Source organism: Sphaeramia orbicularis, chromosome 12 (assembly GCF_902148855.1).
Source record: "Sphaeramia orbicularis chromosome 12, fSphaOr1.1, whole genome shotgun sequence".
Classification (NCBI taxonomy): Eukaryota; Metazoa; Chordata; class Actinopteri; order Kurtiformes; family Apogonidae; genus Sphaeramia; species Sphaeramia orbicularis.
This window is the reverse complement of record NC_043968.1, coordinates 18,360,158-18,375,942: the sequence shown is the minus strand read 5'-3', so window position 1 is coordinate 18,375,942 and position 15,785 is coordinate 18,360,158. Positions and strand designations below refer to the sequence as shown.

The following is a 15,785-nucleotide window of genomic DNA, read 5'->3' as shown; positions in this document are numbered from 1 at the left end:
CTATCTACCCTCCAGGTGCCATCAGACTGATTGGCCTGCACCTGTGGAGAATGGTGGCGGCCAATCGCATCCCAGGGCCCTCCTATAAAAGGACCATGCCTGCAATGATCGTCCACTTTTTCTCTGTCTGCCTGTTGGAGCTGCTGGTTGTGGTGTTCAGCTTGTTACGCACTGAGTTATTGTTAGTCATTTGTGGAGTGAGGTTGTGGGCATAGGTATGTTGGGGTACCCTGTACATTTTTTCCAATACGTAGATCACTTTTGTCCAGACGCATCAGGTTATAGGGTTGGTGCCACTTTTGTATTTATCTTTTGGTTAAGTTCTTTTTTTTTTTAGATAGGAGTCAAGTCTTTGTTTGAGTTCTATTTAAAAGGCAGGACCAGATTAGGCACAGTTTTATTAGATTTATCTGATTTTGGTTGGCACAACCCCCTTGTCCCTTCCTCTTCCACATTATTGATCCTTTAATTTTTTTTTGTTCAATAAACCTTTGCCACTTTTCACACCTACACTGACTCCATCTTCATTTTGATTGTCAGGTTAACGTCTCCTTTTCACACACCAACAAAGGAGTCGTAACAAAATAAAGTGTTAAACGCACATCCATGGTGGACCTTGTTTTTATACACTATCACGAGTTGGAAATGTCTTCAAAATCCCTCAAGTGGTATTTTTTGTAGCTAGATCACCACTATGCATATGGTGGCAATATGTTAGGCAATGATTTCAGTATTATTCATGCGCTATATAATAGATTGAGCAAATTCCTCAATTCAAGGCTGGATTGCAGATATTATAATTGAGTCAAATCGAATCATGTGGCCAGTGAATGTTCACACCCTTCTTGTAATGCACTGCATAAGGATTTCTATTCTATTTTACTCTAGGGCAGTGTTTCTCAAACTGTGGGGCGGGCCCCCCCGGGGGGGGCGCAAAGGCTTTCCGGGGGGGTATGGGATCATTCCTAGGTGTTTTGGGTTTTTTTTCTTCAGGTTAGAACATGTATCAGGTGGAACTAATGTTTTAGCGTTGGAGCACCCTGGACTCATTTTAGGGACATACAACAAACAAATCTGCTGCCATAGTGATCTGTCATTAGACTAGACCAAGGGTTTAGGTTTGGACAATGGACAAGGATTGGACTGGAAAAGAAAAACGTGCAATGTTTCTGGTTTTGCACAGTTTGTACAGATTGCACTTTAATGTTCTGAGATGTGCAACGGAAACAGGCTCATTGCAGCCACTGATATTGTTAAAATGTTCATCTTCGTTACCAAAATTTGTTTGTTGTTCTACAAAAAAAAATTACCTTATCGTCATAGTTGTAAAATAATTCCACATTTCCTATTTTTAATTGGAAAAATAATGTCTCAGGGAGCAGTCTTGTTGAGGTCATTTATATTGTTCAATCAAAAATCGAAGTTATTTTTAATTTGCACAACAAATTATTCAAGGAAAAGCAAAAAGTATTCTAACGATATTGATGTTTCTTTCAGTAAAACTAATAATTGCACCACAGGTACAATGTTGTTGGGGTTGAGGGGGGCTTGGAGATTTTTCGTGCTCCAAAGTGGGGCCCGACAGAAAAAGATTGAGAATCACTGCGATTGTTGCTCATCTTATACACTGTTGTCTGATTTTGAAAATAACTAAACACAAAGTAAAAACTGTATGTGACAACTTGTATTAACAGTCATGTGCAATAAAACAGAAAACTGAGGATGCCATACACTGAAATGTTTATAATCACAGAGGATTTGAATCCTTGACAGCTAAATTTTACTCAAATCAAATCATGAGGCCAGCGAAGATTCACACCTCTACTAATAGTGAAAACATGAATTTCTTGTTTAGCAACTGCAAAACAGCGTAGCACCAAATCACACATTAGAGAATTATAGCATTTAATGGTCAGAAATGTTCCATATGTTGCTGTATATTCATCATTATCAAAACGATCCCCAGTAGACACAAAAGCAGGAGCACACTGACAGACTTCTGGCAGATAACAGTAACTTGAAAATTCCTGGGAACATTAATAATGTTACCACTTGGGGGTTGTTAGCCATAAGCAAGCAGCTAACAAGATATATCCTGTTGTCGCCTTTGCATCTGTCATTTCCCTGCACTGATTTACATATCTGCTGCTAACGTTTAGATCTGTCTGATTCCAATGTACAGCTTCCTGAGATTGAATAACATGATGGACAAAGCTTATCCTCCAGTTTTCAATTTGGAAGCACTGGAGCGAGCAAACTGTCTAAAAATGTCCTTTACAGAGCTGTGATAATGACAGCAGGTAGGGACAAGAAGTGAGAGATAGAGGTCTTTAACAGGAAACATATTGACTGAAATCAGGTGAAGAAAATCTGCCTTTCCTTCTGTTTCCTGCACCAGTTTGCTTCCTCCTTTCACAGCTCCTATCCCCTTCTTTTTCTTCTCTCTTTCGCCTCCACAAACCGCCTCCACAGTCAAATTGATTTAAGTCTACCTCCTGAGGGGTTACCACATGGGCGTGTGTGCTTTTCTGCATGTGTATGTTTCCATCTGTCTGTAAATTTTGACTCCGGGGGATAATACTCGACCTCGATTGCTATACAGTTCACAGAGCGAGAAAATGCGCAGAGGTATTTTCCATCAGTCTCAATGTCTATGTGTCAATTTTTTTTTTTTTTTGTCTGATTGTGTGCATGTGCTGTGAGAGGGGCTGGAACACTGCAGAGGCTAGACACATGGAGAGGATGAAAAAGAGAAGTGAGGCCAAAGATGAGATTCATTTGGGTCTTTACCTGGCATCTGCTTCACTGTAGTACTCTCTAGCAACAATATCCTCGAACAGTTCCCCTCCTGTCACCCTGAGAAATGTAAAGATGACGGTTAAAACACCAAATTACATGTGAGGGAAGCGCATTCTTTCACTGAGGCGGTGCATACACACACATATACACACACATACACAGACAGGAGGGGGATGTCCTCATTAGGGGGAAACCCCGGCTGCAGGATTCACTCCGACTGGGTTGCCATGGAGACTGGCTCCAGTGCGGGGGAGTATAGCTGTATCTGTGTGAGTGTATGTGTGTGTGTTCAGTAAAGTGGGAGCTGCAAGTAGGGAGGTAACGAAATAGGGGAGGGGGGGAGGGGGGGGTTGGCCTGTTATGTAATGGGGGGAACTGCCTTAGAAGTGCAGAACGATGAGGGGGAAAGAAGAAAAGAGGGGAGGAAGAGGAGGATGCGGGAAAGAGAGAAGGCAACCAGCGTAGAGGAGACAGATGCAGCGAGGACTGAAGGAGAGGAGAGGAGAGGAGAGGAGAGGAGAGGAGAGGAGAGGAGAGGAGAGGAGAGGAGAGGAGAGGAGAGGAGAGGAGAGGAGAGGAAAGGAAAGGAAAGGAAAGGAAAGGAAAGGAAAGGAAAGGAAAGGAAAGGAAAGGAAAGGAAAGGAAAGGAAAGGAAAGGAAAGGAAAGGAAAGGAAAGGAAAGGAAAGGAACACTGTAAAAGGGAAAATGAGAGGCAAAGGAGACAAGGAAAGGAAAGGAAGAGAAGGAAGGTTCAGGGAGGAAGTAGAGGAAAGGAAGAAACTCACAGGTCAAAGAGGAGATAGTGGAAGCCCTCCTCTGAAATACTGTCATGGAGACGAACTGAGCGAAAAAGAGTAAGACGGAGAGAAAGAGAAAACAGAGAGGAACAGGCATCAAACCAATCTGTTCTTTTTCTTTTCAGGAACAACACAAGGCACAGATTTTCATCTTTTTAGTATTCAGTGTTTCCTCATACGGTAAAGAAATGTATCTGTATTCTTCTTCTTTTTAAGACAAATCCCATGGAAACACCAAAAACCACAGATGAATTGAGGATTGTCTGTTCTCCAAAGCCTTAGTTATCTCAGTCCTCTGTGAGCTCCAGTGCTTTCCAAAAAAACTATTCAAACAAGCCTCATTGTTGCACTGGGTGACATGTTTCCTCCTCACAAATATGAACACGGGCACTGCAGTTTATTTTAAGACGATCCTGCAAACAACTCTTTCAATAAGAGCTACAGTACCCAAGTATTAGTAACTGATCTTGATCTTTTTTTCCATTATAGCATCAAAGTAATGTTTATTTGGAAGAGTTTCACTGCATGTTACTTATACATTTTTGTCATGTTGGAGAATTTTGGATGGACTGACGCTTCTTGGCCAAGTCTCCCTCAAGAAAGATTAATTCTCAACAGACTTTACGGTTAAATAAAAGTAAAAAAAAAAAAATACTCAGATGCAAAGTTTTATGTAAGTCGTCTTTTTCACATGTCTTAATGTGTGATATTTTGTGACGTCTGGTGGTGAAGCTTCAGTTTGTGAACGACTGCATATCCACCCACCCTCACCTACAAAGTCAGTATGTGGTTTGTCCTTTCAGGATTTTAAGGTAAAGGTATATTTTCAGATACAGTAGGTGACAGTGATACAATTTGAGGCTTGATGCCACCTGCAGAAAAAAAGAGGTCTTTTCTGTAGGTACTGTAGAAACATGGTCCCTCTTTAGATATAAATGGTTTATTCTACAAAAACGTAGCAGTTTTTAGTGTCATTATGATGTTTTTTGTGAAAAAAAAAAATGTAATTCGGAATATTATATCCCATCTCTGCCATTAGCTCCCCTAACATCTCCCACTGTATTGCCTTTTAGTTTCACTGACATGTGATTTTAGCTTGGATCTAGGCCAAAACAGTATCTTTCTTTACATCTGGATTTTTTGGCAGATTCACGGTGCTTTCCTGCGTTCTGAGCACTGTTCTTGGACATATTACAGTTTTAATAATATTCAGATCATTTTTCAGCCTCACCACCAAACCAATTATAGATAATAACAGAAGAGAATACAGGATCAAAAGAACGGTATTCAAAATCTCTCTGACGGGACATTTTAGAGACAATTTGACAAATTAGTGTTGCTAAATGACCCACATTTTTACTTTTAAATTCAACTTTACTTTAGTTGGGCCATAAGGGATTATCCAAAACAAGAAACTACTTATATTGAAATAAATGTTGGAATGGCAATCAATTAAAGTTCGCCCTCTGACGGGACATTACTGTGTTTTGACCCTGCAATAATCTAGGGGTCGCCAACCTGAAGAGTGAAGATAAATCTTAAAGATCATAAAATGATTGAGTCTGAGATGAATGATTCATCTTTAAAAAAAAAAAAAAAAAAAAAAGTCCATTAAATCAAATGAAACCATGTCATGTTTATCTGATGTGGTGTCATGTCATGTAATCGTTTCAGAAGATGAGGAACAAAGTTTAGTGGAATAGCATGAGTTTGTACAGTTTATTAATGGAGTAGATAGTCATAAATAAACATTACTTTGTAATAAGGTAAGTTGGAACCATAGCTTTTAGTAAGTAAGAAAAAAAAGTTTATTTATAAAGCACTTTTCACAGCTAAAAATCACAAAGTGCTGTACATAAAATGGGTGCAATAAAACAACATAAGAAAAATTTCACAAAATAAATAAATAGGATAAATCCATCAACCAAAAACTTTCCTAAATAAAAACGTCTTGAGCTGCTTTTTTTTTTTTTTTTAAAAGTCCACAGAGTCAACAACACAATACACAGACGTTATTTCAGCATCTCTGAATATTCAAAAAGTCTTACCAATGTTTGGGTGCTTGAGCAATCTGCAGATCCTGGCCTCCCTCTCCAGCTTCTGGTGGTCTACAAGACATGACATCCAAAATTTAACAACACAAACATGTACAGGAAACTAAAACAGCTCAGCCTGTGTGTTCTGAATGAACGCAAACAGGTGGCAATGACAGGAATGAAGCAGTTTCTAGTGACTTCTGCACTAATGGGTGAATGAGTAAAGTTAGTTAAAGGTGTGTGTCATTGTGAAGGTGACTTACAACAGTTTTGGAGAAACAAGATTTTCCTACATATAAAGACACACACACACAGATGAGATGAGCCTGAGGCCAACACATGTCCCAGATGCTTATTTAACCTCATGTTACAGGAGAGGAGAGGAGAGGAGAGGAGAGGAGAGGAGAGGAGAGGAGAGGAGAGGAGAGGAGAGGAGAGGAGAGGAGAGGAGAGGAGAGGAGAGGAGAGGAGAGGAGAGGAGAGGAGAAAGGAAACAAGAAGAAGGGATGCGAGACAAGAGCAGAGGAAACAAGAGGAGAGGAAAGGAAAAAAGGGGAAGTAAGAGGACAGGATACATGAGAAAACAAGCATATCCAAGAGGAGAGAAAAGAAAAGGGAAGAAATGAGAGGAAACAAGGAGACAAGGCGAAGAGAGGAGAGGCGGCTGAGTGGTGTCTGTGTGTGTCTTCTATCTGTTTGCTGTCTCACTGACATCCCTACAGCTCTGCAGTTCAGATACGGACATGTGCGTCAATCACGTAAATCCAAATGTTTATGTGGTCTGACGTCTAAGAGCACCAAGCTGGACAAGGTGCTGACGACAACAACACAGAAAAGGCTGGATACAACAGAACAGATTATGCGTTTTAGTGGAGATGGAGTTGGCGTTACAATCGTCACAGCCATGTTCTTATTTCTTTGTAACAATGGTTACTATTCTGAGATTCTTTCCAAGACTTTTCATCAAGTTTTGAGACTTGATTGTGAGGTTAATTGTAATTTGATGTAAGGTTTAAAAGGAGAGATCAGGTGGGGAAAAAAAAAAAAAGATTAATCAATTGGTTGATCGGATACTAAAAAAGGCAGGTTTAGGTGGGTTTGGGGTCTTAAGTACATTCCTTTAGGTTGTTCAAAGGCATAAACATTATGACTCATATTCTGATTTGACAAACAGATTGTGTAAGTTGATGTTATAGTAGTCAAACCACTGATCTGATTTTCTTTGCAGAAATTATACCAAGGTACCATGATCTCTATTTTTGGATGATTTCTGAGGCATTTATACTGGGTTCAATACCTCAGGGAAAGACAAAAACACCACTATGGGGAGAGAAAGAAAGCTATCACTGGACAAATTTGTCCCAGTTTAGACACACACACAGGATTTGGGTTTATCACAGTTCGATTGACAATGACATAATGTCTAAACCACTGCAAAAAGCATTTTAAAAGGATTCTGTTTGCCTATTCTGTCACAACCACTCTGTGGAGTACAGAAACTGAGCCCAAATTTGTCTTTTTTTAGTTGTCCTCGTAACAATTTGTTCAGGAAGTGTTGATTTCAGCCATCCTTTTGATGCTCAGATCCTTTCTCTTGCAGTAGATTCGACAGTGCATCTGACTGAAACAGTCATCTGCCGCTCTCAGAGGAACAGACGTGAAGGCTTCACACACTGGAATCAAACACTCGCTAAAATATGCTAATGTGAGCCTTCAGATCTGGGACATACACACATGCACATAGAAAGCATAATGATGATAAATCCCATGATGCCTCTGCTTCTTCCCACTCCTCTCTCTGGAAACACATTACAGGGTATCTGTTATTGTTTTGTTTTCACAGCTGACTTTCTAACTACTTTTCTCTCACCTCTGGCCGAGAGCTTTTTGGTGTTGATGATTTTGGCGGCGTACTCTTGGCCTGTGCAGAGTTTGACACAGCGGCGCACCACTGAAAAGGCCCCCCTGGGAAACAGACAGGAGACAGGAGCAGGAGACGGGTCAGCTGCCATAAAAGCTTTGTCAGCATCAAAGGGGCATCTCAGCTATCACATTGACCTCATCGTTATCCTGGACTTCTGCCTTTCTTTAAACCACCCTGATCTGATGTGTCATATTTATTCAGTTTGAAAAAGAAACCAGCCAGGCTTCTTTTTACAACACATTGAATTAGTATCCCACTGATGTGATACCCATGAAACAGTGAGAATTAGCAGAAGAAAAGCCAAGATAAATGTGAATGTGTGTGTTTTAGGGTTACTTGTGCTCATCAAACCCAAAGGAGGAAAACAGAAATAACCACCTCTGTCATTTCTCAGAGCTAATTTTATCTCACCTCAGTATTGTTACGCAATGAAACACTCACACTCCCCTCACAGCCCCTGCCTCTCACGAGCACTCTAACACGCATACATTATGAGCGCACAGGGTGAGTAAGCATGACACTCTGACACTCCTGGTGTGTGGTAGAGAAGGCAGCAGGGCTCCGACATGGCAGGTTATCTGCAGGGCAGGTGGGAGTCAGGAGGGCTCTGTAATGAGAGCCGCTTCCTTGTTTCGGTCTAGTTATATTTATAAGCTGGATGTCTTAAGCCAAACAAATCCTCTAAACCTTTGGACCGTTATTTAATTTTTTGTTTATTCCCAAAGCATATTGGACAAAACATTTCAGTAGCATTTCATAAAAATCAAAAACCTTTAGTGTAACGGAGTAATGAGTATTTATGTCAGTCTTTGAGCCGATGATCTTTGAGTACTGAGTATGTTATTAAATGTTATGTCATACCATACACTTGACTACATTTACTAACATATGCAAAATCATTCAGATTTTGTGTGCGAGGTAAAGAAAAAAACAGCAACTTGGATATTAGAAAGTAATTAGTATTTTGTTTGTCAGTCTTTAAGGATTAAGTTTAATGACTTAACAGGCTTCACATTTTCTAAGCAGGTTCATTCCTGCCAGTCAATTTGATCAGCAATAAATCAACCTTAACACACCTCACCTGAATCCTATGAGCTCATCCTTTGAGATCCATGTAAAATATCTACTCATTTATATTTTAATTCCAAAACTCAGGCTTCTGATAAAACTTTAATATATACAGTATATCAAAAGAAATTACTCAAGTTGTACATTAAACCTATCTGAAATAGATGCCATTGGCCATTTGGGAGAATTTAAGGCAGTGGTTCCCAACCTTTTTTGGATCGTGACCCCATTTTAACGTCACAAAATTTTGGTGACCCCAGACATTCAAAACAGGGACTGTTTTTTTTTTTTTTTTTGCTAAAATTAATTCTTTTTGATCATACAATAGTTTGCTATACTATGTTGCAAATAAACATTCATTTTAGACAACATTTAGTCTATATAATGTATATTATTATGGACGGAGGTAGAAAAGCCAGGTGTAGATTACTGCACAGAGTGAGAATTTTATTTTCCTTGCTCAGGATATGTACAGTCAGTCCAGCTTGGATTTACAAGGCTGACAATTAATACTGAACAAACAATAACTCAAACTATGAATTATGAAAGAGCTGCAGCATCTGAAACTGACCACAATGAACATTTGAAAGATAAACAGTACCACAGTGCTTCAGTTTCAGCTTCATAGTTTGTCATGTCTTTTATGGATTGTGATTGTCTCTATCAACTCACCATATATATTAGTAAGTTTTTATTTTTATCAATTACTAGAAATTTCAGGCGACCCCATATGAATTCCAGCTGACCCCATATGCGGTCCCGACCCCAAGGTTGAAAAACACTGATTTAAGGTAATGTCCACATTAGAAAAACCTAACCACTATTAAAGATTAAACAGTTAAATGCCTAATCAGTTAGTTGTATCAGAATTTGTTTCATGTCATAAATATCAACTCAGTTATGACTTACATACATGTCATTCTTCATTTAAAAGGATTTGATTTTCAGTTGGAAAAGATTATTTGATTAATAAACTAGATGAATATAAAAAAAATGTCAGTTTTAGATCTTAAACATGAGGTTATGACACGTGTTTCTTTAAGTTACTTGAAGACATAAACAGTACGTGCTTTAACGGGTGGTTTCTTTCTTCTTTCTCTCTCTTTCAAACGAATTAAGGTCACAGTTGTTTCCTATTCATGACTCCTACCACTTGAAGCCAAACTTGTAATAATTCAGATCTGAACAGCAGATACTTACTCTACTGACTGACTGGCTGAGCATCCAATTCAGAGTAAGATGAGACCATTTTTTTGATTTCAAAGCAGAAAACCCAGCCAAGCAAACAAATCAGTGAGTACAATAAGTGTTGGGTGCAGCTCTAAAGTGGATTTGATGCTGTATTTGGATTCAGTGAAATGCTCCAGTATGTAACCAGTCAGTCAGGGGAGGGGTGGACATCAGATGCAGCCTGCCTACTAACACTTTGACTGTCTCAACATTTCACACTCACATCCTAAATACACCCCCTCTCTGGGTAATCAGCGGGTATTAGCGACACACTCCTCCTGTCTCTACATCTGCATCACACACACACACACACACAAATGACAACACAATAATCAATCAAAACAACACAAGTAAAGCAGTAAAACAGCTCTGTTATCAGTGAGGGCAGCTGCTGCCACTCGGGTATGTCTGTTGTCTTTAACTTATCACATCTCACACACACACACAGCCAGAGATCAGCCACAAAAGGAAAGTCTACAAGATCTTGGCAACATTAACTAAGAGCTATAAACGTTCCACAGCAGTGAATTTGTTTTTTTTTTCCAAGGCTGTGGAATAAATGTTCCTGTGAGGCAAACATTGCAGAGAGATCCTCTCTACCCACGCACAACCTGACAGAGACATTGAGTCCACTTTGCATCTACCCACTGTGGCACCCATAGCCTCTTCAGTCTCTCTCAATTTGTCTGCACCCTATTAGGGCTACCGTTGCCCCCCCATCTCTTCCATTTCTTCTTCATCACAAGACACACCTCATTAGATTAGCAGCAGATCAAGGGGAGCAGTGTTATTCTCTGACTTCTCTACTAAGCTGTGTGCCACTGTGATTAAAGCCAGCAGCTGAGGAGGGAGCTTAATTCCAACACATCAGCTTTTCCCTGATATTAGGGCCTGTTTGTCCCTAATTAGCCTTTAGGCATAGGGGGTTGGTGGTGGTGGAGGGGGGGTTGGAGGGGGTAGGGATGCTGCACGGACCCAGAAGTGCTCCTGGGCTCATACAGCCTCCCATCTGTACAACACTGCTCTTCATGCACAAACTATATGATGGCTTGTAGACTGGCTCCTGCATCGAGGTGGTCTCATAAGGAAAAGGAAGCAATGACAACTGATCACTATGTAAAGGCTGAGAAAGAGAGGCTAATTTTGTAAAGTGCAGAGAAACCTCCAGCGTGCGTTTTGTTTTGAAGGGATGGAGCTGCATTCATCACCGCAGATGTGCAGACCTCCATCCCTCATCATGTAGGACAAGGGTCAGGGCTGCATGCAGGACTCACAAGAAACGGAATCTAACAGAGGCTTACTTGCCAAGCTCCTCGTACAGCTGGTATTCATCTGTAAAACGTGTACAAGTAGTCGTTGCCATGATGTTTCCTCGGACGGACGGTGCGGGTGCCGAGTCCGGAATGCACGGTGCGTCGCTGCGGACGGGAGGACCTCAGGCTCAGTCTCCGCCCACCTCAAAGCTCCGGACGGCTGAGTGGTTCAGCTGCAGCCCGCCACAAACACACAGCATATAGGTTACACACACATATATGCACACTCACATATACACACACGCGCGCGCATAGACGCACCACGGTCCCGGATCGGACGGCGTCGGGGGCTGTGCGCTCTGAGCCTGTGCGCCGGGTGGGGACTCTACTAATACCACACAAAATGGAAATGTGAGCTCACCACATGACGCGCTCCTTCAGGTGATTAAAAAAAGAGAAAGATAGAGAAGCATGTAAATGAAAGGCTAAGAGAGAGAGAGAGAGAGAGAGAGAGAGCGAGCTGATTGAGGAGTGCGGGGGAGCGCAGGATTTGATTACACATTATTATAAATCAGAGGATGAGGAGAAGCCTGCAGCCCCATAATGAAATTACTTCACTTGTAACTTACTGGGGCTGCCTCTTATTAAGCTATTTTTAGGATTTTCTGAGAAGGTTCAACCAGAATGGATTTTTTTTTACTATTCAGAAACAATACACATAAAAGGTTAGAATTTGATTTAGGTGTAGGGTTACAGAGAATACGAGGGAACAAACACCAGTGTCATCAGTCTATCTGTGGCACAAACCTTCAATTCAGGGAGAGTGTGGTTAACCCTTTGATGCATGAATTATGAGGACCTTAGTCAAGAATTTTTTCCTGAGTGTTTTTATTCCTCTTTAGGCATGAAAAAAAAAACAAAAAAACAATGTGATTAAAAATTTTTAATAAACCTATTTTAAGCCTTTCATGCATACTGGTCACTTCAGTGGACAGTTATTCTACAGCTGTTCTCTTGTATATTCATGGATTTTGTTGTTTCAGTTTCATATCAGACAACACAGTGGACACTTATGCATCCCATACAGTGTAATTCATATCATTTCTGTAACTTTGCTCGTCTTGATAAACCTGATCTGCAGTAACATGCATTAGTGTAAATTAATTGTCATTTGTTAGACAAAGTTTTTTGTTTGCATATTATCTCCATGACGTGAGAAACAACTAGCATTAGAATATGTTAAAATGTGACAAAACATCAGATTAGCAGCATTAAAATGTTTTTATTTAATTGTTTTCATCTCACTTTCTGATATTGGGTTTTAAACACATGTTTCTTTACTTGAAAAATTAAATGCATGGACATTTTTGCAACTCCATGAGAGGAAAAAAAAAAAAAAAACTAAATTGCAATTTTTTTTCATGCCTAAGGAGGAATAAAAACACTCAAAAAAATCTTGACTAAGGTTCTCATAATTTATGCATGAAAGGGTTAATGGAGTTACAAAAATGTCCACTCAACTAGACACCATGCGTTTAATTTTTGAAGCAAAGAAACATGTATTTAAAATGCAATATCAGAAAGTGACATACTGTGTGAAAACTATGAAAAAAAATTTTTTAAATGTAGCTAATCTGATGTTTTCTCACATTTTATCATACTCTAATACTAGTTATTACTCACTTCATGGAGATAATATACAAAAAAAACAACTTTTTGTTCAAGAAAACTGTTAATTACAGTCTAATAACAACTAGCAATTGATTTACACTCAAACATGTTACTGCAGATCAGGTTTATCAAGAACATCAAAGTTACAATAATGGTATGAACTGCAATGTATGAGATGATTCCTAAGCGTCCACTGTGTTGGCTGATATGGAACTAAAACAACAAAACCCATGAATATACAAGAGAACAGCTGTAGATGAACTGTCCACTGTAGTGACTGCTATGCGTGAAAGGGTTAAAATCCACTCTAATGATCCTGTGTAGCTCATTTGAGATGTCTGATACCATGATGAATCCCCACCATCATACTTTTCCACATCTGATCCAAACTACTTGAACGATGCATGCACTTATCCTTACGAGGCCAAGCAGCATACAGTATAACTTAATGCAGCAGTAAAATGCATCCACAAAAATACTGACAGGAACCTTCTTACTGCACAATGACTGTTGATAAGGATTAATCAATAATCATTTTCCACCTGATCCAAATAAATAGATTTTTGCATGTTCTTATCCTCTTGAGATCATGTCTGATGTGGCCACTTCCATATGAGGTCCTGAATCAGACACTTTTTCAATGTGACGTCAGTCTGAACAGTCAGATCCAAATTCATGTGACTTCATACATCACTTTAACTACAGATTCATCACAACTCCACAGTGGAAGGAATCACTCATGCACTGTAAAATAGTTCAAAAGCAACATACATATGAATGCAGCAGTAAAATGCATCCACAAAAATCCTCACAGGAGTCATTTTACTGTACAATGACTATCAAAAATGATTCATCAACATACTGTATTTCCATCATCTGATCCAAACTAATTGATATCTATGAACTTATCCTCCTGAGACCAAGCAGTGCATTTTTCCTCTGATGGGGAAAAGACTTTCAAAGCTTTATTTAAAAAAAGAAAGAACCTTTTATACTTTCCTGGGTCTTGGGGGGACATGGAGATGAACATTATCTAGAAAAATGCTCAAATCAAACATGGTAGGGTCATAATTTGGGGGCACATGTGTTCTGCTTGTACTTACAATCTCAGATTCATTGATGGAATTATGGTTTCCACTATGTAATGTAGATTTGTAAGGACAAGATGATCGATACCCTTCTCGTGAGTGTTTGGTTTCATCACTCCACTGCCTTTCTGAAGGACTGAAGGCCTGATCTGAACTCCATACACCACTTGTGGGGTACCTGTGTGAGGAACATCAGGTTTCCAACATCAAGTAGCTGAAAGGGGTGGCTACATTCACACTGCCAGCCTTAGCAATCTATTCTGATTTATTGCTGAGATCACATTTTTTTTGTTTGGCTGTTCACATAATCTGTATTTTTTAAATGCCAGATTCTGGAGTGAGTGCGAATACATATGGTGAAAATACTACAAATAAAAGTTGTGCTCTAAAAAAGTTTGTTTTAAGCAAAAATATTAAGTAATATCAGTCATCGTGCAGTAAAAAAGGCCCCTGTGAGGAATTTTGTAGATGTACAGGGTGTCCCATAAGTCTCCATACATAGGACACATAATACATTCCATACATATATGGTTCTAACATGCATTTCTTTATATTTCACATAACCCAAAGAATGCATTTGAATAAAGAGCAACGAATTGAAATCATCCTGATGGCCGGTTCAGCAAGCAGTCGTATGGTTGCAAGCGCATTTAACAGAAACCATGGGACGAGTATCACACGCAACACTGTGGCAAAACTTATTGTCAAGTTCAAAAAAACAGGAAGTGTTTTGGATCAATTTGTTCCTGACAAAATGGCAGTCATATAGAGCATATTATATAAATAAAAATGGTTTTATGTCAAGAAACGTTTATTTTTCCTATGTATGGAGACTTATGGGACACCCTGTATTTTACTGCTGCATTCATGTACATGTTGCTTTGAGTGACTCATGGTACAGAGTTGTGATGAATCTCTATTTAAAGTGACGTACAGTATAAGTCACATGAATTTGGATCTGACTGTTCAGACTGAGGTCACATTGTAAAAAAAATAAATAAATAAAATAAAATACAGATCTGTGTCTGATTCAGGACCACATACAGAGGTGGCCCAGATCAGACTTAAAATGATCAGATTCTGTATTCATACTGTCATGAAAAAAACATACAAGTCACAGATGAGTCAAAGAAATCATATTTGAGCCACTTCTGTGAAGCTGATATAAGGGTGCAGTCACTTTTTCACTTTTGTTAGCACTTTTTTTTCTGAAATCTCATTGGTTCCTTTGTTCTTTGTTTTGTGCAGAAATAGATTTGTTTGTGCATGAATCCCACAGTGTCTACATTTAATGACCTTGTGGCAGTGCCTCTACTGCAGCTACTTGTACGTACAAAGGGTGTACTCCCCTATATGAACTACTGCATTAAGGCTATATGTATTTATCAGACCATCTGAATTATTGCAAAGAAATTCAATTAACTTCAGTTTCTAATGAATTATTTGTCATCACTTAATCCTAACAAAATAGAACAAAACGATCCTTAATGATCAAACATTCAATGCTGGTCGTGTCCAAATGTCACCTCTTGCCTAAAGCAGATCATAGGGCTTCATCATCAGAGTGTTTCACCACTCTGCATCTGTCTTTCCATTTTTCATTTTCCAATCGCCCATTCAGTGCATTACCTACTCCTTTACATTTGCAAGGAGGAAACAGATCAATGATCATCTGATGTGCAGCAAAAAACATTGTCCAGCTGTATGCAAACAGACGTACGAAGGATCACACAAGGTATCTAAATCAAATGACAGCCAATAGTAACGCCACTGGTAATAAATAAGCTATTCAGTGATTAATTAGGCTTTTTTTTTTTTTTTTTTTAGGTTTTCCATGTTTTCAGAGGACATGGGTGCAGTCTGGGTTCTAGCATTTTCTGTGTAAGTTTGTGGAAATGTTAGAAAATGTATCACTTCT

General features: G+C 39.3%; 1 protein-coding gene across 7 annotated transcripts in view; it reads right to left on the bottom strand.

Annotated features, from left to right (window-relative positions):
* camk2b2 (calcium/calmodulin-dependent protein kinase (CaM kinase) II beta 2) overlaps positions 1-11,427 on the bottom strand; it is a 54,185-nt gene extending 42,758 nt beyond the window's left edge. For 2 of the 7 annotated variants that reach the window (XM_030150741.1, XM_030150744.1), the window contains exons 1-5: positions 11,157-11,423; positions 7,504-7,598; positions 5,646-5,705; positions 3,586-3,640; positions 2,791-2,856 (exon numbers count right to left, since the gene is read on the bottom strand). In XM_030150741.1, the coding sequence (XP_030006601.1) occupies positions 2,791-2,856; positions 3,586-3,640; positions 5,646-5,705; positions 7,504-7,598; positions 11,157-11,218 (338 nt within the window). In that variant the 5' untranslated portion in view covers positions 11,219-11,423. Of the gene's footprint in view, positions 1-2,790; positions 2,857-3,585; positions 3,641-5,645; positions 5,706-7,503; positions 7,599-11,156 lie in introns of all 7 variants that reach the window. The other 5 variants (XM_030150745.1, XM_030150747.1, XM_030150739.1 and 2 more) reach the window with 4 other exon arrangements.
* Between the last annotated feature and the right edge of the window lie 4,358 nt (positions 11,428-15,785).